Source organism: Poecile atricapillus, chromosome 1 (genome assembly GCF_030490865.1).
Source record: "Poecile atricapillus isolate bPoeAtr1 chromosome 1, bPoeAtr1.hap1, whole genome shotgun sequence".
Lineage (NCBI taxonomy): Eukaryota > Metazoa > Chordata > Aves > Passeriformes > Paridae > Poecile > Poecile atricapillus.
This window is the reverse complement of record NC_081249.1, coordinates 158,117,882-158,139,782: the sequence shown is the minus strand read 5'-3', so window position 1 is coordinate 158,139,782 and position 21,901 is coordinate 158,117,882. Positions and strand designations below refer to the sequence as shown.

The 21,901-nt window shown below is 52.2% G+C and overlaps 2 protein-coding genes across 2 annotated transcripts in view; one reads left to right on the top strand and one right to left on the bottom strand.

The window, feature by feature from the left end:
* Positions 1 to 4,658, bottom strand: part of NPC2 (NPC intracellular cholesterol transporter 2) — a 43,798-nt gene extending 39,140 nt beyond the window's left edge. Inside the window, exon 1 of the mRNA XM_058835757.1 lies at positions 4,416 to 4,658. Coding sequence (XP_058691740.1) covers positions 4,416 to 4,643 — 228 coding nt within the window. The 5' untranslated portion in view covers positions 4,644 to 4,658. The remainder of the gene's footprint in view (positions 1 to 4,415) is intronic.
* On the top strand, positions 4,582 to 21,494 carry SYNDIG1L (synapse differentiation inducing 1 like). Its single transcript, XM_058835747.1, has 4 exons — positions 4,582 to 4,714; positions 16,349 to 16,807; positions 18,025 to 18,162; positions 19,766 to 21,494. Exons 2-4 carry the CDS (start codon positions 16,379 to 16,381, stop codon positions 19,922 to 19,924), a joined length of 726 nt encoding a protein of 241 aa, XP_058691730.1. The 5' UTR covers positions 4,582 to 4,714; positions 16,349 to 16,378; the 3' UTR covers positions 19,925 to 21,494.
* Positions 21,495 to 21,901: the final 407 nt, after the last annotated feature.

The following is a 21,901-nucleotide window of genomic DNA, read 5'->3' as shown; positions in this document are numbered from 1 at the left end:
TCTGCTTCAGCACCACTCACACGGGGTAAGAGGCCCCCCTTTGACATGGCTACATGAGACACTCACGGCTGTGGGTGGTGGGGAGCAAGGGAGGGATAGGAAGGAATTCCCTGTGAATTTTACTGCACTGAACCATTTTAATCTCCAGCCTCCTCAGAAGACAACATTTGCTAAGAAGGAGGAAAATGACACTAATTCCAGAAGGATGCTATTCATACATATTGCAAACACAGGCTTCTCAGGAGCTTTCACAACATGTGAGCTTGCAGTTATCTGTGTTTTCAGGTGCTATTCACATCATATCAGAGTCCAGACAAGATCTGATGCTGGGTGCCATGACTTGTAAGGGAACTGCATCTTATGTGTTGTTTTCTGCTGCCTCCTAAATGGCCAGACTTCCTCATAAACACTTTAAAAACTTCATTCTGCCCTCCAGGGCTTAATGCTTCACTTTTAGAGAAGACTTGGGGTTTTTAAACTGTACTTTTTACATTAAATGATCTGAATCTGTCTTCTAATTGAAAAACCTCAACTTATCCATAACAGCTGAGTCATTACCAACACAGTACTGTAATATTTTTATTATTTTCTGTATCCCTCTATGAAAGCAATCTGACAGCATGTTCAGGGTTTTTTTCCTCACCACTGTACATTAACCAGATGGTTTTCGCTCTATTGTCCACAGATACACCCACATCATTTTTTTGCCTTCATGCTTCCAGTTAATTTAGAAACCACTAGTGATTATGAAGCATTGAAGTTGTTCCTTCCAATATGTTTTACTTTCCCCCTGTCCACGCTTAATTTCTTCTCCCATCATGCTGCCAAATTAATTAGCTTTGGGTCATCCCTCTGAAGCTTCTCTCTCGTCTCTAGATTTCACTAATCTGATCATTTTTAATAGCTGCAAATATAACTTTAATCTGCCTGGTGCTCCTCAGCCATCATAAATAGGTACCTCAAATCCCCCCACATACCAAGGTGCACTGAGTGCCTCAGACAAGTGAGTCCTGCCTGACATTCTCTTGTCCTGCTGATGCAGTCACCTGAGCAGCAATGACCATGTGGTTTGTTTCCCTTTCATTGTGTTTTCACTCTCTGTTTCTGTTTCTTTGAGGATGCTCTGCAGCTGAGCCCTCACCTTTGCAGAGACCTTCCAGTTATGGGAAGTTATTTAGTGGAGTCTGTCCATTTCTGGCGCGAAATCTTTCATCCCAGCACTCGCTTGTGATTGTTTGGCAGGAGTTCAGGCTTTTAGTCTTGAGTGATCTGGGGGGTTTTTTTTGGCCGTCAATAAAGTAATGTTACCAAATTTGTCATGGCATATTTATCTGTTGCTATGTCTGTAGTTAAATGAAGCATGTGAAGCTCAGAACGTATTGGCAGGCAGATTTTAATGTTTGAGAAAACATCATCAAAAACAAAACCCCACCTTTCCATGCCAGGCAGGCCTGAAAAACCCTTTTCCTCTTGTATTTTATGTCTCCAGCAACATTTTTTCTAATTATTTTTTGAAGAGGTGCATCATTTGGATTGTATAACAAGTCCAATGGGATAGTGCATCAGCTAATATTTAAAGTAATGAGATCTCATTTCCTTCTGCTGGATGGGTTCTCAACAGAGTCCCCCTTGCAGCTGAGAGCAAAGGGCCATTTTGATATCTATTTTCATTTCATTCATCCCAGTGGATGCATAAATACAACAGGAATTTTCAGTGGAGTAGGAGGCTCTGTGCATTTTGCTACATTCCCTTCAAAGTCTGTCCCTTTCCTTTTTCTGGGCAGGAAAGTTTCCAACTGGCAGCTTATCCTCAGTGCCCCAGAAGTGTTTTATCTCTGGCTGACTCTTCTAGGTCACAGAGCCTTTTGCCTCATGTCACCTCCCAGGGACACTGCCCATCTCTAATCTGGACTGAATGGCTGTGGTTATAAAAGCAAAGCCCCAAACCACATCACTCAGGCTGATTTTTGCCATATCTCCACAAACATGTACATGTCTATGTATGCATGCATTTCCCTTAGAGCCGCTTGAGGTTGGAGAGGCTTTGATTTGGGATGCTAATGTCACCTTCTCATTGTTAAAGCAGGAGAAACAGTGCTGCAGCTCTGCTGCTAAGCAGCATATCTGTAAAAGTTGGTGAGGGCTAATCCTCTGCCCATCCAGGCAACTGCTGCACCTGCATATTAGTCCAGGGATTTGTGTGGCTCTGGTGGAGGATGGAGCAGCCATCCTCAGCTGATGGAAGGAGCTGGCCAGAACCATGCAGGGACAGCTGTGGTGGAGGTGACCACACACATCATTGTGGTAGTGTTGCCTTTGTGAGCTATCCTCCACACTCCCATCCTTCTGCATGTGGAAAAGCCAAGGAAGCTCACCAGGCCTCAGTAAGCCAAGGATGAAGATGCTTCATCCAGAAACTGAGTTTTTCTTTTGCAGTCCCCCAGGACAGGGAGAGATGGGGTTTTGCTTCCCTATAACTTCACAGCCCCTCCATCCTTGCCAAGAGGCTGTCCTTGAGGAATGAGGCCTCTTTGCCTTTAATTACCCCCTGCTGGCTGGACAGGGCTGCATGGGATCTCATAACTGAGGCAAACAGCGGCACTGGGAAGGAGGCAGTTAGTGGTGGCCACATCCCCATGAGCTCCCAAGGATGTGAGCAGGACCCTTATGGGGACTTTGACTCAGGAAAGGCGATTGCCACCAATCCTCTCTTCCCACCCATGCAAAGTCCCACTGACCCCCCTGCTTCCTCACAGGGCTGCAACTCACCCCACACCCAGACTATATCTTGAGGTGTGCACAGCCAGAGCTTTACTTCACACCTGCTGGGGTGCTGCTGCAGTTGGAGTCATCAGGGCTGAAGGAACTCCTACAAGTCATCCACTCTGTCCCTGTGTCCCAAGTCACTTCCTGAGGCCACTTCCAAAGAGTTCTTTTAATCTGGATTGACAGACCTAGGATGGCAGATATGCATAACTTCCTTTACTGCAGCCCTAGTCCTTTCCTGTCTGTCCCACTTCCCTAGGGACATGGAGACAACTATTTCCTTCTTAGATTCCCCTCAAGCTATGCTGGCTGTGTCTGGCCACAGGGACCTGTTTTTCCTGGACATCACTCTGTTCACAGCAGCAGCCTTTGTGCTCAGGCTGACATCCTCAAAGTCAGCTTCCTTGCTGAGGCCCCCAGCCTGGGACTTGCATTCTGGGCTCAAATCCTCCCCAGACCTGCTGGGGATTGCCAACAGTGGGACACAGATATTAACCCCAGGGAGGGAAAGCTGGCCACCTGTCACTGCTTCTTTGGGGAACACATGCACTCCAGTCCTGTTGTTAGCCCACGTAATTCAACCCTTTTAGCTTTCCAAAAGGGTGTCTCTGCTGCTACTGGAAAGACGTGCAGCTATCTGAGAGCTGGAGCAGAGGCTGCCCTGCCTATCTCCATCCCTAGCCAGTGTCCCAGCCCCTCTGCTAATGAATAAAGCCCCTCTTGAGACCCAGCCCTGGTTCATAGCCCATCAGCTGCAGTTCAGCTCCTGGAAGAAGCTGGGAGGTATTAGAGACAAGCCCGGACCTTCAGAAAGTCAGAAGACACAGCGTAGTCCCAAGGGAGCCTCACTGTGGGCTGCAGAGGGTGACAGCTGGCTTGTACTGCTGGTGGACACGGGTGGGTCGCACCTGGGTCTGCCTGCCACGGACTGCTCCTGGCAAAGCAGCACTGAGGAGGGGTGAAAGCAGGCGGCTCTCTGCCGCTCAAAGCAGGTCGCTGTGGCTGGACCAGGCTCCAGCCGCGTGTGTATCTGCCAAGAATCCTCTCGGTGCTGGCTGGTCCTGAGGTGGGGAAAAGTGTTAGGGGGACATCCAGGAAGTTTAGGAAGAGCAGGGCATCGGTGCAGGGCTCAGGGAGCTGTCGGGGCGTTGCGGGAGCATCACGAGCTCCCCGGGACATTTGGAGGGGTGCGGGGGAAATGGGCTCAGGAAGAACGGGCTGTTGGGGCTGTGGTGTTGACTCTTGCCGTGCCGGTGCAAAGCCGGGTTACCTCCGCTGATCGGAGAGATGCCCAGATGTGTGTGGGGCAAATCAGCCTGCCACCTTACGGAGCAGGGCAGAAAAATGCCTGACTGAGCCAGCAAATGAGCTGGCTGTCCCTGGGGTGCAGCCTCCAGGCCGGGCTGCCGGTCCCCTCAGCACCGGCTCGGGCAGCGAGAAACCGCTTTCATCCTTTTCCTTTAAACTCCGCTCGCTGGCACCGGGTCTTTCCTTTGCTGGGGGAGTGGGAAGGGCTGTGCCCTGGGAAATGCAGCGATCCGAAGAGAAAGGAGAGAGTTTGTGCCGTGTTATCGGAAGCAGCAGGAGAGGCAGTCACGTCGGGAGCAGCGGCGCGGCTCCCCTCAGCCAGCCCTCGAGCCGCTGATCGCAGCAGCGGGCGAGCGCGGCTCTGCGGCCGCGGAGGTGAAGCGCGGTCCGGCCGCGGCCGGGGCTCCCCGCCGGCCCCGCGCGGTGTCCCCGCTCTGCCGCACTCCGGCACCGGCCGGGGCTCCGCCGCTCCCGCCGCTCCCCACGGCCGGGCCCGCCGCAGGGCCGCCGGGAGCCCACCCGGCCACAGGCCGCGGCGGGGCCGCCGAGCCGCTGCCGGCCGCCGTCATGCCAGCCGCCGCCTCTCCGCTCCTGCCGCCGCTGCTGCAACTTGGAGGGTGAGCCCTTCCTCGACACGCAGGTAAGGACCCGCGTACGGCTCTCGGGTGGGGGCACCCCCGCTGGCACCCGGGCGGCCGGCGTTCGCGGCGGCTCCGGGAGCTCGTCCCCAGGCTGCTCCGGTGGGATGGCAGCACGTCCCCGGGGAAAGGCAGCCTCACGCCGAGCTCCAGTAGGCGTCGGGGGGTCAGAAAATACGTTGGGGAATGTAAAGATGAAAGGCTACGTCCTGGAGAAACCGGGACAAATTACCTCGTCGGAGGCTCTGGGGTGGCCAAAATGCAAGGATTTCAACCAAAGTTTTGGAGGCCAGATATGTCGGAGCAATTGCAATTGCACCTTGGACCCAGCCTGCCTTCGGGACTCCCTCCCCGGGTGGCAGTTCAGCCGCCGGCTGAAGTTTGGGGGTGGTTTTCCTTCTGAGAAGCCTCAGCAGCCGGCGGGAGCCACGGCACTGCCGGCCATCCCCGGGATGCAGCTGGGCAGAGGAGCAGTCGGGGGACCTCGATAGATACAGCCATTGACGGTGCCGTGACTTGTGCCAATGACAACGACCTGAGCAGCACCATCTCCCTTTAGCCCTGAGGATGACCTCCCATTTTGTGTCTTTTTGTGCTGGGGGGGGGGGAAGCCACTCGTTCAGGAGTTTCAATGGGAAGCACTTTCCTTCCCTACCCAGTGCCTGTTTATAATTCCTTCTCTGAAGCTGCTGCGGGTTTTACAAAAGCCATGCTGCTCTCCCAAACCCATTTTACTGGGCTGCTTCCTTTGCTTCTGAAAAAAGATAAATTCCCCTTTCATTTAGCTTGGATCTGCCACCAGTAAAAACCCTTTTCCCAGGAGGAAGGTAGCACCATATAAACACCAGAGAAAACCGGGGAAGTGGGGTCTGAGCCTGCCTGCCACACGCAAGGAAAAAAATAGCTTTGGTCTCTGAGGGATAGTTGCTGGTTACTTTGTAGATTGTCAGGAGGAGAAATTACCCAACCCAAAATGCAGTGACTGCATTTCTCTGGCAAAAGTTTTTTGTGTCATAAAAACGGCTGGCAGAGCTAAAGCTTTGGGAAGCTGAATCCACTTCACTTTGTCTCCCTGAGCCACCGTCAGAGGCAGGTAATAAACACCATTATTAAAGAATGACTAATTTGCTGCAGCTCTAGCTCGGTGAATTTGTACGGATCCCTGTTTTTGCATGGTACCCAACGCCTTCCTGCCCTCAGTCCCGCCTGCAGACATCACCATCACTTGCAGAGAAGTGACCAAATACTCAGAAAAAAATTGGCCATTAAAATCTCTCTCTGCCACCTACAAGCTCCCTGGAACAAGCCCTAAAAGGGCCAGTCCTTATGGCAGAGCAGTCCTTGGGCCCCTGGCATGGGCATGGGCACTTCAGGCCATTTTGGTTTGTCTGCCCCCCTCACAGCCCCTCTGCTTGTGTTGGCATGTACTCACATCTTTCCAGGACCATCTTTGACTTCACCAGGTAGTCCAAAGCTCTGCCCCTTCTGCCCCCCTTTTCCTGCCCAGTTTCTAAAGTTCCAGACCTGAGCCTGAGACTAGCAGATACCACTTGCAGGAGCTGTAAGTCCATTGCTGCTTTCAGGGTGGTAATTTCAAGCAAAGTCTTCAGACAGAATTTCTCTATTTGTAGATGTAGGAGATGGGCAAGTGATTGACTTTTCTGAGTGAAGGGCCAAGAAACAGCATTAGAGAGGAAAAAATCCATTACGGGTTTCCTCCAAATTGTCCTTCTGTTGCTGTTTCACTGTCAAGTGAAAAAGGCAGCAAACCAAACACTTTGCTCAGCCTGGAAGGAAAGGCTACAATGATCCCCAGTGTTTCTTGGGTGCATCACTTAAACCAGCTTCCTTTTGGAGTAAAACATTTCAGGCATGTTTTGAAAACCAGAGTTGGTTTCAGGATTTGTCCCCAAGCTATATGTCTGGAGGCTCAACAGCTGGTGTGAAAAACTGGCCCAAGGCACATCAGAGATTCAATGCCATGTGTGACAGCCACACTGGTGCTGCTCCTGAGATGGGCAGAGATTTCTCTGCAAATCCTTCCTGCTCTCCATGACTTCCGTGGTGGCAGGGAAGGACAAGAGGGTGACACTGAGGCTTGTCCCCACCCAGCAGGAACATGGTGGGAGGGGAAACACCAGCAGAACGTCCTTGCTCAGCCCACAGTGGGCCAACAGTGCAGCTCAGCCGGTGCACAGCTGCCTCTTTCAACACACTGACTCTGGATGGGTGCAAGAAGCAGGCTGAGTCCTATCCCAGGGGGGTGGTGTCATGGGCTGGGAAGAGAAATGGGCCAGGAAGAAATGGAAAGCATCCATAGAGCAAATGAAGGAGCAGTCCAGAGGGCACCTCAGCAAGGTGACTTGATGAGGTCATGGAAAAGAAAACGTGATATTATTTTGTAACAGCTGTTTCCATACCACGTGAAAGAAAATTTAGCACTGTCCTCTCCATCATCCTGGAGTCTGATACTGTGGGATGGACAAGGGTTGTGGGATGGGTGGGGGCAGCTGCTGCCTTTCCTCTCATTATATTCCTGATGATAGAATAAACCAGTGTGAACTGCTCCTTCTCAAACTCAGAGGGAACGTTTCCACTTGAGTATTCTTTGGCAATATTGAATTTTGGAATATGGCAGAGACCCTCAACATCTGGTTTGGATTGCACTTTTTGACCCAAGTAATAATTTTAACACCTTGAAGTTTGTCTGGGTCTGCAGATGTTTGCCAGATGGGAACACAGCAATCCACTTATTTGATGGACCAGGAAATCATCTTACTGCTGATAAATACACACTGATTTTGGAAACTTTAGGTTTGGAAAAGTAAGCTAGAAAAATGTAATCTCCACAACTTAAGTTCATTTTTAAAGAGAGAGTGGGTCATTGGCAAATTAATTAAACATCTGAACTACAGAGGAGCCTCGTGAATCCCCAGGAGAATCAGGACACAGGAAGCAAGGTCGGAATAGCCCTGAGCTGAAGGCAGGGAGACATGGATAAAACAAACAGGGCAGTGGGGAAAGGACGGTGCTGCATGTGCTAGCCTTCAGGGTGCTAATGAATCATTTGAGTACGGATATGTTCTAAACAGAGATAAATGAGCAGTCCTTAACAGACGCTTTACATTGCCAACTTCAATTGATAAGTGGGATTTTCAGGGAGATGTGAGGATGGAGTTAGGTGCTGTGGCTAAGCCTCTCTATCAGCAAGCCACGGCTGTGAAGGGGAGAACATCTTTCTGTGCTCCCAACAACTGCTGCCAGTCCCTTGAGTGCTACGTCCCTGTTCCCATTTTGGTCTTGGATGGTACAAGTATCTTACCTGGAAAAAAGCCAGGTCCCATCTGCCTGACCACTTCTGTGCTGGGTGTCAGGACATTGAAGGGAGATCATCCCTGGAACACAGACCTGCCCATGGTCCCAGGCTGGGCTGCAGGGCCAAGGGGAGCTCAGCTGGTCCTGGAGGGGAGCATGAGGCACAGGTCTGCTCCAGCACAGGGTACTGATGCTCTCAGAGTGGTCTCTGGGGAGGATAGGGTGCAGGGACCCATGGTAACAGCAGCTGTGAATGGCCTGTGGGACTTCATGAGCAGAAGAGCCTTGAAGTAGAGATGATGGTACTGGAGAAAAGGGTATGGGTAAAAGTGCCTGCTTGGAGAAGAGCATGAAGCCATTTAGGAGAACCACTTTGTTCAGTTCAATACTGGGTATAAACAGTGATAGAGAAAACCTGATGTGAAATCGAGGACTGTAGTCATTAGCAGAGAAAAATCAGCCATGAGCAAAATCACAATCTGCCAGCAAGAGCTTCTGTGCCTCTTCCAGCAGCAGAGAGAATGTCTTGATAGTAAACACATCTTGAGGGACCTCTGTGAGCAGTCCAGTGGGATACTTGTTGTCCCTTTGGGCACCAAGCAAGGAGCCTGATCTAGGGTGAGGGATTGGGCTGCCTCTGTGCTGGAAGCATTGGAGCCCAGTGCTAGTGAGTTTGGTTTTCAGTGGCTCTGTACACATGGATGTTTCCAAGTAGGTTTTCTACATTGAGGGCAGGATGCCAATGCCCCTCTCTCCAGAGAGCAGTCTTAGGGTAATTCCTTAGGGCCTGAGCTGAGGAAGAGAAGATTGAAGCCCAGACCCAGTCTGAGCTTATGTTTCTCCAGGATAATGATTTAGATGCTGTAGCAGGCAGGAGAATTAGTCTCCCCTGACCCTGGTCTGGTATTTTTTGGCTCAGATGAAAAGTGAGAGCCCAACAAGCCTCCAAACTTGTCTTCACTGGCTGATTCCTCAAAGGGCTGGAGATGCTAACAATCCCATCAGTGACCACACCTGGGAGTCATTGCCCTGACCTCCACTGCCTCCCAGCAACCCTGCTGAGTCCCCACACAGGAAAGTGAAGAAGCCTCTGGTGAGAGCATTCCATCAGCTTTGTTTGGCATCATGTGCCCCTTTAAAGCCCCTCACAGGGGCTTATTGTTGAGGGTGCTGCAGGGCTGGTAGTTTGTTTGGGTACAAATCCATCAGGAGTGCTGTGAGGCTGAGGACTGCCCCAGTGTGGCTGTTGGAACCTTCAGAACTTGCCCATCCCTGATCCTGTCCTGGTCCACCTCCCTGGCCCAGTGCTGCCAGCCAGGTTACCCACTCTGCTCTGCCTCAGCTGGGCACCCCATGGCCACTCTCTGCCCTCCAGCTCCGGGCCAGCTGCTGGGGCAGCTCCCCTACGCTGCCCGTTCTCCTCCCTGATCCCACGTACACAGGACAGCCTGCAAAACTTCCGACAGGCGCCTCATTTACTTGTTTCCATCTCCTGCTTAAAAAAGGGGATGCCGAGAGAGTCCAAACCTGCTAATTATACACCTAGCCACCCACACCACCATGTGCTTTATCACCATCACCTCCATGCTTCCTTCTTCCCGCACCGCCTGCTCGATGAACCCTTCCCGTATCTCTCGTGCCTGAGGGGCACGGCGAGGTGCGTCCCGGCGAGCCCGGTGAGCTCAGAGCCCGGGCCCAGGCCGAGCTCACGCTGGAGAGCCGAGGCCAGCATGGGGCCTTGGGGAGCTGTAGCCGTCCCCAGCCATTTGGACACACACGCACCGGGCCCGGGCTTTGCCCGCAGGCGCCGTCCGGGCCCCGCGATGCTGAGAGTGGGGAGCGGCCGGGCCCCGCGGCCGGGGCAGTGCGGGACTGTGCGGGCGGTGCAAGATGTGCAGGGCTGTGCGGGGCGGTTCGGGCAGTGCAGGCTGTGCGGGGCGGTTCGGGCTGTGCAGAGCAATGCGGGGCGGTTCGGGCAGTGCGGGCTGTGCGGGGCGGTTCGGGCAGTGCAGAGCAATGCGGGGCGGTTCGGGCAGTGCAGAGCAATGCGGGGCGGTTCGGGCAGTGCGGGCTGTGCGGGGCGGTTCGGGCAGTGCAGAGCAATGCGGGGCGGTTCGGGCAGTGCGGGGCTGTGTGGGGCGGTTCGGGCAGTGCAGAGCAATGCGGGGCGGTTCGGGCAGTGCGGGCTGTGCGGGGCGGTTCGGGCAGTGCGGAGTAATGCGGGGCGGTTCGGGCTGTGCAGAGCAATGCGGGGCGGTTCGGGCAGTGCGGGGCTGTCCGGGGCGGTTCGGGCAGTGCGGGACTGTGCGGGGCGGTTCGGGCTGTGCAGAGCAATGCGGGGCGGTTCGGGCAGTGCAGAGCAATGCGGGGCGGTTCGGGCAGTGCGGGGCTGTCCGGGGCGGTTCGGGCAGTGCGGGGCTGTGCGGGCGGCGCGGCGGGCGCTGCGCGGAGCGCCGGGGACACCTGGTGGCCGCCTGGCGAGCGCCGGACGCGGCCGAGGCGGGGGACACGGCAGCCAGGAGCCGCATAGCCTGTGTGCAGGCACTCCGGTGCCAAGCTGGGTGCTGCCGGGACGGCTGCCGGGAGGCGATGGAGTTCCCACTGCTCCCCTGTTGATGGGATGCCCACGGGCAGAGTATGCAGATTGCTGGCACCGCAGCTGGGGACAGGGAGGGGCGGGAGCCCCAGCCCTGGAGAGCTCCTGGAACGGCTTCTCCAAAACCAGCCCGGCTCTTCCCTGCCAGCCCCAGGGATGAATTTGCTGCTCCCTACCTTTAAGAGCGACACCTTAGTTCTGAGCACAGCTGGGTCAGAACGCTGCCACAAAGAAACATTTTTATCAGAGACAATAAAGACCCGATTTCCACCTGGAAATTGCCCAATTTGACTTGTGATCCTTTAAAAGAAGCCCATCACATCCCAATTCTCAGAGCAATTTAGTCTCTGTTGGAGCCAGCAGCCCTTTGGTACTGGCTTTCCACCTGTCAGGAGATCAGAACAAGCATTTTATTCACTCCTTTCCAGCTCTATCAAACCAGCTGCATCAAAGGTGTGAATCAGATTCTCTACATCACAAATGCCTCAGCTATCCTCCCTCTAATCCAAGTCCACAGGCTTTGTGTCACCTTCCTTCCCTCCTGGTCCTTACCAGCTCTTTCCCCTCTGGCAGCTTCACGGTCCTTTCCTTCTCCATGTCGGCGGCCAGGTTCCAGCTCTCTGTCTGCCTCAGATGTCACCTTGCTTCCCCTGCCCCATGCTTCTTGCCCACCATTTCCCTTCCCACTGCTGTCCCTACTTTGCTCTTTTGTTTCTCTGGGCACCAGCTCTGCCAGCTCCGTTGGGGCTGTCATGTCTCTCCACCCTTCCCTCCTGTCCCACACTGAGACCTGCCTCCCCCACATCACCCCTCTGACCTTTCCAGCCCCCAGGCCACCTCACCTGATTCTCATGCCACAGCAACCTTTCCCAGGAGTGGTGAAGACTTTGTCACACCCCAGGGATGAACAGCGCTTCAATCTGCATGCTGGGTGCCGTGCCCAAGACAGAAGCAGTGGCGTCAGATGAGCACCCATGGGAGCTCTTCAATGTTGGCTGGAGCAAAACTGCTTACTGCAGTCATGTCTGTGGGGCTGATGAAAGCAGTTCCTTCTCCCCTTGAGCTGTGGTTCACCCTGCAGGGCTCAGGGCTGAGACATGCCAGGTATCCAAGCTGCTGCACAGGCTCCTATGGCTGAGAGAGGGCATTGGTCCATTCCTGCCAGGCACATTGTCCATGAGCTTTCACAGCCCTTCCTTCACCCCCTCTCCAAAATGACAACTGCCCAAGTGATGCTGTGCCTTTGCTTCTCAGCAGCCTTTCTGAGATGCTTTTCTCTTGGGCAGAATCACAAGCTTGGATGCCCAGAGGCAGAGGTACTGTGTCCTGCCTGGACCTGGGCCTCTGCTGAGAAGATTGAAAGCACCTCCTGGGAGCTTCTAGGAAGATCTGGACTCAGGGACAAGTGCTCAACAAATCTCCTATGCTTTCTTTCCTCTTCCATCAGGAGTGGGTCCACATCTGTCCTGGGGCGATGGCTGCTGTACCTGGCCATGGTGCTTAACCATCAGCTGGATCAGGAGCAGGCATTCACAGTGTCCCCTGCTCTCAGAGCAGCCAGGGCATGGCAGTGCAGTGGGACACCAGTACCTGATGGCACCAACCTTCCCTGCTGCTGTCCTGAAGGGGAAAGCCTTCAGCCAGGGTGGGCTAACCTCACATTGGAGTCTGGGGATATGCAGCACAGCCACAACCTGCTAAAGAGCCCGGGGAGCAAGGCAGAGTGTTTGCTTGACAGAGCAATTAAATGATGATTGATTCCTGGAACAGCTACTTAATTCATCATTAACTGGCTTATCAAAGCCGGCATCTGTGCCAAGTGTCCCTCTGAGAACTGCCTCAGGGGATGTGGTGTGGAGGTGAGATCTGTGAAATACAAAGCTAAATTTGCTACCTCTTTATTTTCTTGCCTTATTTTGGCTCGTTTTACCCAGTACTCGCTTTAAGAAGCTGAGAGTACACAACACAGCTGTGCATTTCCCACTCTGCTGGGGACTGCTGCAACAGGGCTGGGGAGTGTGGGGGCCCTGCTCAGCCAGCTGGTTACAGGAGCAGCCGTGCACAGGGGGAGGCAGCTCGCTAGGGAGCCAGCAGCTGTCAGGCAGCAGCAGAGCTGCAGCAATGGTTCAGCTCAACTAGGGCACCGCAGTCTGCCTCCTCCCAGCTGTGCCCAAGGTGTGCCTGTGTGCTTGTATGTGCACATCCTCCCTGTGCACCATTACCTGCTGCCAGTACTGCCCAGAGTAGCCTCATGGGGCTAATGGATATGCACACTATCCAGTCTTGCTGGTAATCAGGACAGAAAATGGTCAATCTGTGACAATTTGTCTTTTACTGCTTTCTTGCTTTCATCTTCTGACTTCATTCCTCTTTCCCCAAGCTTGGTTATTAACAGGCTTGCTTTATCACCAGGCTTATTTTATTACTAGGCTTCCTTTTTTAAGTCCCTGCGTGGCTAAATTCCCTGTAGGATGCAGATAACCCAAATGGGGTTTGGGGACAACTGCAGGGCTGGTCTGACTCTCTCCTTCCCTGTGCATGTGCATGCAAGGGCTGGTCCTCACCTTCTCTGCCATTCCTTCTCTAATGTCATCCCTAGAGGCTTGATGGCCCTTGTCTCTGCAAACCCAGACCATTCAGTGCATGCTCTCTATGTGATGTGCTGATCTCAGTGACTGAGGAGTAGGAAACATCTCTAATCCCTCTGGTAGTGGGACTCTTTCACACCCTCACTGCTATTGCAGAGGAAGGTTTCAGCCTGGCTGCTTTCCAGCAGGGCTGAGCACGCTGCTGTAAACATGTTGTGACATTGGCCCTCACTGTCCCCTCCCCACTTCTGACAAATGCCAGGACTGGGCATGAAGGCTGCAGTTGGTGGCTCCTTTGCTTATTTATCAGAAGCACTGTGAGATTTTCTTCTGCGCTTTTCCTCTTGTCCCTGCAGTCTCCTAGGGAGAGCATCAGTCCCAACTGCCAAGAGTGGAAGGCAGACAGGAAGAGATTTTAGTACAGGTAAATCTTTTATAATTCCAAAGGGTACAGGACTAGCACAGGCTAAATTCTTCTAGCTGTGGCCCTGCCCTGTCCATGCTTTGTGCAGAAGCTTCAGGATCCTGGCTCTGCTCTAAGGACAGCTCCAGGACAGTCTGAGGGACCAGAGAGGTTTGAGCTCACCCCAGTTCCCTGGGATGAAGCCTCACCCCTGCCCAGCCCACATTCACAGACTTCCCCATACTTCAGGAGTTTTTTTTCCCATGATTTCTTTTGCTATCCACTGTTGCTCTTCCAAGGTATGTTCCCCCTAGGATGTTTGCTGCCTGCAAGCCCTTGCTGCCTCTTCCCCACAGCCCAGGTCAGTGAGACACCTCCCACCAGCCCTTCTGGCATCCTTTGGGACTCAACAGAGTCCATGTCCAGCAGCAGTCCAGCTGCACAGATGCACTCTTCCCACACTGGTTCCCTGGCACCTCCCAATCAGCCTTTTAGGTTTCCAATTCCTCCCAGCTCCTTTCCCTTCTTTCTCCCTCCCACGCTGTTTCCCAGAGCTTGCTGCTGTGAACGTATGGCTTTTCTGTGCGGCTCTGCTCCTTCTCCAGCCTGTTGCTGAGGACCCAAAGTGAGAAGCACAGCTACTTCCACACAGGCAGCACCTGCTGCCCAGTGGCCAGCAGCCTGCCCGCAGTCCGTCTGCTGGTGTTTCTCAACACATTTGGAACTGACTCCCTTCAGCAGTTCTCAGCAAGATCCCACTCCTTCCTACCCTAGATTGCTGCCAGAATCATATCTTGAAATGAGGCTTGGATGCTGTACTAAAACTGTCAATTTTCTCTCTCTAGCACTGGGCTCCTGCTTTTGCTGCTGCTCTCAAATGACACTTGGTGACTGGTCTGTCCTTACTGTTTTGTTAAAAATTAAGTTGTTTCATTAGAAATCTAATTTCCATGTTAAAGTAAGCAAAGAAGAGGATCATGGTTTCCTTGCCTGAAAACTGGGATGTAGCTTTGAGCTTCTCTGTGTCTATGCAGAAAATAAAACCATCTTTGCTACAAATATGCATCTCCCTTAAATATTTTGAAAATACTTAATGGCCATCTGCTGCACGAGCCGTTACTGGTTTTATAAGTAAAGTGGGAGACTGTCAAGGCAGGGGGTGGTTTTGGGAAGGGAGAAGTGAAGGGCATTCACCAAAATGCAGTGTTTTAGCAGCACGAGAGGGCTTTTGAACAGTCCCATTTTCCTGAGCAGATTTCCAGAATGTGATGGCCACTGCCTGAAACAAAGCCATTGGACAGGTCCATTTAAAACCATGCATGGCTCCCAAACCTGCATGATGTGGTAGAGTTTGGCCAAGGAAACGGGGCCACCTCAGCTTCTCACTCTCTAAAGACTTCAGTTCCACTATTTTTATTTTCCTTCTTGAGATTAAAGCCAAAGTGATGTGCTGTCTGTCAGAAAACCTAGTGCACCTCAGGGATTCTTACAGCAGGAGGAAGTGTGACCCTGCTACACAGCATCCTGCAGAGGAGTCAGTGACCAAGGTCTCTAAGGAGGACAGCAACATTTGAGGTTGCAAGGCAATAAAGCATGGTCTGGGAGCTGGGAAAATGCTAAAGAGACGGTAAAACCTGGGCTCAGGTAGTGAAGAGGGCAAGAAATTGTTTCTCTCTCCTGAGAATGCTGATGTTTCACTGCACTTTTTCTTTGTTCCAAGGTGGATTGGGAAGCCAAAATAGTAAATACTCCTCTGAAGGAAAGGGGTGGAAGTATTTCCTCTGAGAAATTTTCATGGGGAAAAAACATGAGAGCAGTACAAGGTTTCAGCACTCTGAAATGGAGGAAGGGAGAGGGAGGTGAATTGCCCTGAGGAAGAAACCCATGTTGACATTTGTAGCTGAGGATTTCATTTGGACTCAGCATTTTCTGAAGCTGGTGGCCCACAGCCAAAGCTGTCTGGCTGCCACTGTACCCAGGGGTGGAGCTGGTTTAAACAGCACTTTGATGTGATGGATCATTTACTTAAAATATCATCATTTCAAAATGGACCAAACCCCATGGAGTCTCTCCTTTAATCACCACATCTTTCTTTTCCTTCTCACAGCTGGCTGAGCATCCAACACTCCCACCCCAGCCTAAATACCACCTCCATGTCCTCACAGCAGCCCCCTGGCTTCCCTTGGTGGCTCACTGGGGCCAGCCCCAACTCAGCCTTGGATGAGTCCTAGAGAACTTCCCATGAAAGCCAGTTAGGTGTATGTGTATTGTCCAGAGGGATATAATTCACCATGCAACCCTCTCCTTTGGGAAGTCAGGGAGGCTCCTCGAGTGTCACCTCTCCTCGAGATTGTCAGTCTCTTATCTACTTCTGTGCTGTCAGTCATTGTCACAGCACACATTATGAACCAGCAGAAATGATGCAGTAGGTCCTTTCCTGTCAGGCTGCACAGGGCCAGCTTAAGATGCATTATAGATACAGCAAGCCCTCATGTTAATCCAGCCTGAATCAGATCACCTTACTGCAGGGCTGCATCCTTATCTTGCTCCCAGCTGGGGAGATAGCATTCAAGCTGTGCAGAGGTGGGGAGGGGTCTTGTTCTCTTCAGTATCACCAAATTTTTCTGTTCCCACTAGCCTCTCAACATTGGCTGTTGCATGGGTGAAAGGTTTTTTACTCCCTTGCCTTGCTGAAATAACAGCCTATTCCCTCCCACCCGTTCTGCTCCTGCAGGATCTCCCCACCACCACCACTGCCGGCAGCATGGAAAGCGTGCGTGAGCTCCAAAACCCACTCTTGGCCAAATCCAATGGCCACCTTCGCAGCAGCTATTCTTACCACCAGCATCACAGCCAGGACTACCCCAGTCATCGCTGCCAAGGGAAACTGTATTCCTACATATTCCAAAACACTGGTGGTGCCAGGACTCACCAGCTGCTGGATGCCAGTTCCCTGCAGCTGGCTGTCGAAGCTTTGTATGGCCCCAGTTTCATCCTTGTGAAGGATGAGACTGCTCTCAAGGCCAAGGACAGCAAGATGGAAAGCTGCGAGACCACTTTTACAGAAAGCAAAGAGTCCCCATCTGAAGCTCCTGAAGGGCATGAGGCACAAGGGTCCTGCCTGGTAGAGAGTGACATCCGCATCCAAACTGTTTCCTATGAGGTGGAGGAAGAGGAACTCCAGGAGTATGAGGTGAGCTTGGACAGGTGGGATAGCACTAAACTCCTGTGGTCATTCTTTCTGGTCATTGGCTCAAATTCTTGATAATTTATTGTCCCTTCTTTACCCAGAACTCCCCCAAGAATCCTACCACCTCCTGCCTCACCAGCCTTCCTGTGCAACCAGTATTTCTTCTTCCTATCATTTCTGCTCCTTTTTCCTCACTGCTGAACTCAGGAGGTCAGCTTCCCTAAGAGCAGCCTGGCTGCCTGCTGCTGGGAGCAAAAGGGATGTTGGTCTCTGCAGGACCCTTGGGAAATGGGAATGCTTTGACAAGGGTAGCCTGCTGCTGCTGTGGCACTCGAGCTAAAGAGAAACAGCAATTCTTGCATAACAGCAAAATCCACATGCATGATGGCAGCAGCTGAGAGAAAGCTTTATATACATAAAGACAGGATGAATCCTGCACAGGAAGAACGAGAGCTGACAAAGCAGCCTCATTGCTGTGATGTGCCCTGCTATGGCTTGAGCTGTGGTGCCAAGGCTGGGAAACATCATCCAGGATCTTGAGAGGTGGGAGAGGATCCCAGAGTTCACTGGAGCTGATGCCTGATGACCCAGCACAGCTCTGTTTCTTTCGGTGTTGGTGATGTAGCCTGCTCAGGTGGCAGCAGGGATGTCCCCACCTCTGTGTCCCTTCCCCACCAAGACACATCACTTGCAAGGTGGTGTGAGGCTGGCCCAGTGGTGCCCAAAGGCAAGGGGGCTCAGCACAGCCACTGAGCAGTGACTCACGAAGGGGACAGGGCATGCTGCCCCTGCAATGTCACTCCACTTCAAATGCTTCCCCTCACTTCCTAAATTAGTCTAGCAGGATATTGATCTACTAGTCTCTAATGGGAATAAGTCACTTTGTTTAAGTTTGTTTAAGCTGACAAACAGTTCTGCCAAAGCTGAAGATATTTCAGTTTAAGACTCTCTCTAACGCAGGGAAATCCCAGACCCCCAGCATTTGCTCTGGCAGGAAGCCGAGAATCCATGTCACTCTTGAATTTGCTGAGCTACGTTGTTCCTCATCAAACCATGCTGAAGAGTCTAAAATATTTTTGAAATTTACTCCTTGAATTTGCCAGTGGGAATTGTATGAGAACATGATGGGATCAGGAGAGAGTGGGAGCTGGGAGGCGAGGTGCTGAGATGCAGAGCGGCACGGGGAGGTGGGAATGTGCTGAATCCATCTGGTTTTGCAGAGCGACTCCTCCAGCGACAGCGAAAGCGAGGATCATTTCCTGATGCTCCCCCCCCGGGACCACTTGGGCTTGGCCCTTTTCTCCATGCTGTGTTGCTTCTGGCCCCTGGGGATTGCTGCCTTCTACTTCTCTCAAGGGGTAAGGAATGCCTTTGCTTGCCTGCATGTGCCAAGTGCTACAGCAAGGGCCCTGACAGCCACAGCGGCCCATGGAGGTGACCAACACCTTTCTGAATCTAAGGCTTACCTCTGTGCCATGGCTATAACTCTGAGGATTGAGACAAAGGGTGCTCCTGGATGTCTCCACAGTTGTTATGGGATTGGAGCCCCTCCAGTTCTGGTGTGGATTACTGGAGGTCAGGCTTTTCCTTTGGGTTTTCTGGAAGTTATTTAGGGAACTGGGGCTCCTCTTGCCCCCTTTCCCAGCTTCTCACCCTCCATCCAGGTTCAGGAAAATGTCATTTTCCTACCTGTCCTCCCATTCTCCAGTAATGTGAAGGTTCTACACCACAACCCAGACTGACACAGCTCATGCCACAGGAGCCAGGCTGCTCTGGGGCTGGACACAAAGGGGAGCATATTGTCCACAGCTCCTCTCTTGTGCTTGTTCCTGATGCACATTGGTTAACCTGTGGGAGCCAATGCCAGGCTGGCAGAGGCTGGAGAGGCAATGGCCCTCAGGCTGCAGCAGCTCAGAGGAGCTGCTGAGTTCTTGAGGGCTTAGCCCAGAGCCTGGGCTCACTTATGTTGCTGTTGACCCAGAATAATTCATGCAGAGCCAGGGGATTTACTCCACATTTGCATAGATGCTGCTGTACCAAGAATAGATGGGAGAGGCATTAAGAAGTTAAATCAAGAGGATAGGAACAGAAGTGGAAAAATATATTACATGAGTGCCTGGCACAGAGCTGGTGAGAGGCAAGGGAAGCATTAATTGATTAGGACCCCAAGGAGCAGTTGATTTTACAATTTTCCACATACTGCAAGATAGCACAATGCACTCTCCACCTGATGATGTAGATGGGGCAATTTATATCTAGCTCCATTTTCTATAATTACCCCCTTTGTTCACTCACTGAGGCAAGGACCATATCTTTGTTTGGTGTCTTTGCACATTGAGTGCATTGATGCCCACTGGCAACTTGAACTCAAGTAGTAGGTAAAAACTAGAGCAGCTTGGAATATGCCCTGAGCACTGAGAGAAGCTGGAAGTTGCCATCCTTTTCCAGAGTGATGAGGATCTGTCTCCACTGCTGGTTTCATCAGCCCTTCAATAGCAAATAGACTTCAGTTGAAAACACCATGCAGGAAAAATCAGGCGGCAGCACAGCTGGACCAACAGACTGTGCCATCAAGAGTCAGCTCCAAGCCTAGGCTGTTCTCGTTACATCTCTGTGTAGGGTGCACTGGTATCTGGTCAGTACCAGACAGCCATCACCCCTTGCACTGAGGTCTTACAAGGGTGCAGCCACTCACAGCTCTGGCTGTGTGCCCACAGAGGTGCTGTCAGAAGTAGCTGAAGCCCATACTTCCCTTAGAGGCAAAATCCACAGGGAAATGTGTGCAGGTGGCACTGCTGTTCTGAGCCCTCCCGGACTGACAGACACCTTGCTGTCTGTATCCAGCCTCCCTGGGGCACAGTGGCCAGACAAAAAGCACTGACCCAGTAATGAAACAACTGCATGCTGGTTAAAGGGCAGGTTGGTACAGCTGTGAGCAACAAGCATTTCTTCTCCTTCCAGACCAGCAAGGCTGTCTCCAAAGGAGATTTTCATCTGGCCAGTTCAGCTTCCCGCCGAGCTCTCTTCCTTGCCGCGCTCTCCATAACCATTGGCACAGGAGTGTACATCGGGGTGGTGGTGGCACTGATTGCTTATCTCTCGAAGGGGGGCCACGTGTAGCTGCCACCTGCATGTCACTGCCATCCCTGGCCGCTGACCCTTCTGGGATTGAGCTTTCCTGCAGAGCACAGAGCACCAGCGCCTGCAAGGGCTGCTTGCACAGCAGGGCCCCAGCATGGATGTCCTGTGCAGGTTTCTTCCTCTTTCAGACAAACAGTAGACCCCTGTTCTCCCTGAGGCTGTGGCGTGCAACAATCTAACAACAGGGAATTGAGCACCAGCCTGGCTGATGGGACAAGGAGGAGCACATTTGCCTGGTGGAAGATGTGCAGGAGAGAAACCACACGCTGCTGCTGGGCTGGTGCGACCACCCTGATTTGGGGCTACAGCTTCCCTTCTCAGCCCCGCAGCTGGGAGATCCGTCACTTGCCCAGGCTTGGCCCATGAAGGGTACACACAGGGAGAAGAGGGAACACGATGCCAGGCAATGACTGCTGCTTCTTCTGGGAGGCCAGAGTCCTGGTGGGGTCTCCAGACTCCTGTGATGGGGACGACATTCTCACTTCAGTGCTGTGGGGTGGCCTGACCCCTCAGCTGCAGTGAAGTAGGAGGACAGAGCACGGAGAAAACTAAGAGGTGTGCTCTCTGCATCCCTCTGCAGACAGACCCCTGATCCACGGGAGAACATCCCAGTTGCTGGTCTATCCCAAATCAGAAACAAGGAGGAAGGCAGGCTGGTTGTTGCACAGCATCTCTCCCATTGTTGGCACAAGCTGGTAAAGACAGCAAGGTTTTCTCCGTGTTTATTGTGACTGCCATGATCCCAAGTCAGAGCCCTCATAAGGTTGCCGTCTCAGAGTGCTAGGCCCTCAAAAGATTTGTAATGGAAATCTCTACCTACAAAGTGTCTTGGGAAGGGTGCTGGCCTGAAGGATTCCATTCCTTCTACTAGGTCAGGGCCCTACACACAAAGAGGGATGGAAAGAAAAGGCTGACAAAACCTGCAGAATCTGGGGTGGGAGTGCTGTTTGTGAGGGGATGAGATCCAGAGAAGAAAGAGACATGGAAGGAGCCTGAGACACAGGGTGACCTCAACACACTCCTTCTGATGCCTTGGAGAGAGGAATCTCCATCCATCCAAAAGCCTCTGGTAACAAGGAAATACCAAGTATCCCCCCCATACATCTTACTTTTGCATATTTGTATATTGTCAGCAACACATTAAATGCTTCAGAGGTGGGTATGAAGGCAATGGTTGCCCCAAAGGGCTGGCATTAAGAAGCCATGCCTCACTCCCCGCTCTCCAGCATCTGCCTTTGACCATCCCTCCTCTCTCTGGTTCCCCTGTTGCCTCTTTTTCCTATGTGCAGGAGACTGCAGGCAGACTCTGGGCATCTCTCACCCCCTTCCCAGAGTTTCTGGGCAGGCTGCAGCCAGCTTTGCAAGAGATGCAGCATGTTCTTCCAGCTGGGTGCCATTGAAATGTACATTTCATCCTAAAGAAGCATGTTAATGTCTGTGATTGCCATTGTACTTGAACCATAAAAGAGAAGCACATCACAGGTCTGTACAGAAGCTGGTCTGAAAGTTCCTATTATGTTTTTTAACATGGAAGAACTAATAAAAAAAGCAGGAGAAAAGACTCTGTTTATAATAACGTGGAGCTGGCTATCAAAGAGGCGAGCTTCACAAGAGTGCTGCACTCACTTAAACCTGGAGCTGTTTATGCTGTTCCTAAAGGAAGCCCTAATCTAGCTGATGTCTGGGTATCTTGGAGGGAGATGTATTTCAGCATAGATCACAGTGGGCAAATACCACTGAGAGCAGGATGGTGGTGTAGGCTTTTCTTTCCCTGTGTAGCTGGACAAAAACTAGGGAGAGAGACCAGAGCATCTATGTGTAGTAGAAGCATGAAACCTGTTTGAAGAGGGGCAGGAGGAAACTTCAGGAGGAAATAAGCAGGTCTTGCTTCTGATGATGGACAGAGAGGCAGAATTTGCAGGGAAGGACTGGCATGTCCAAAAGAGATGAGGTGGC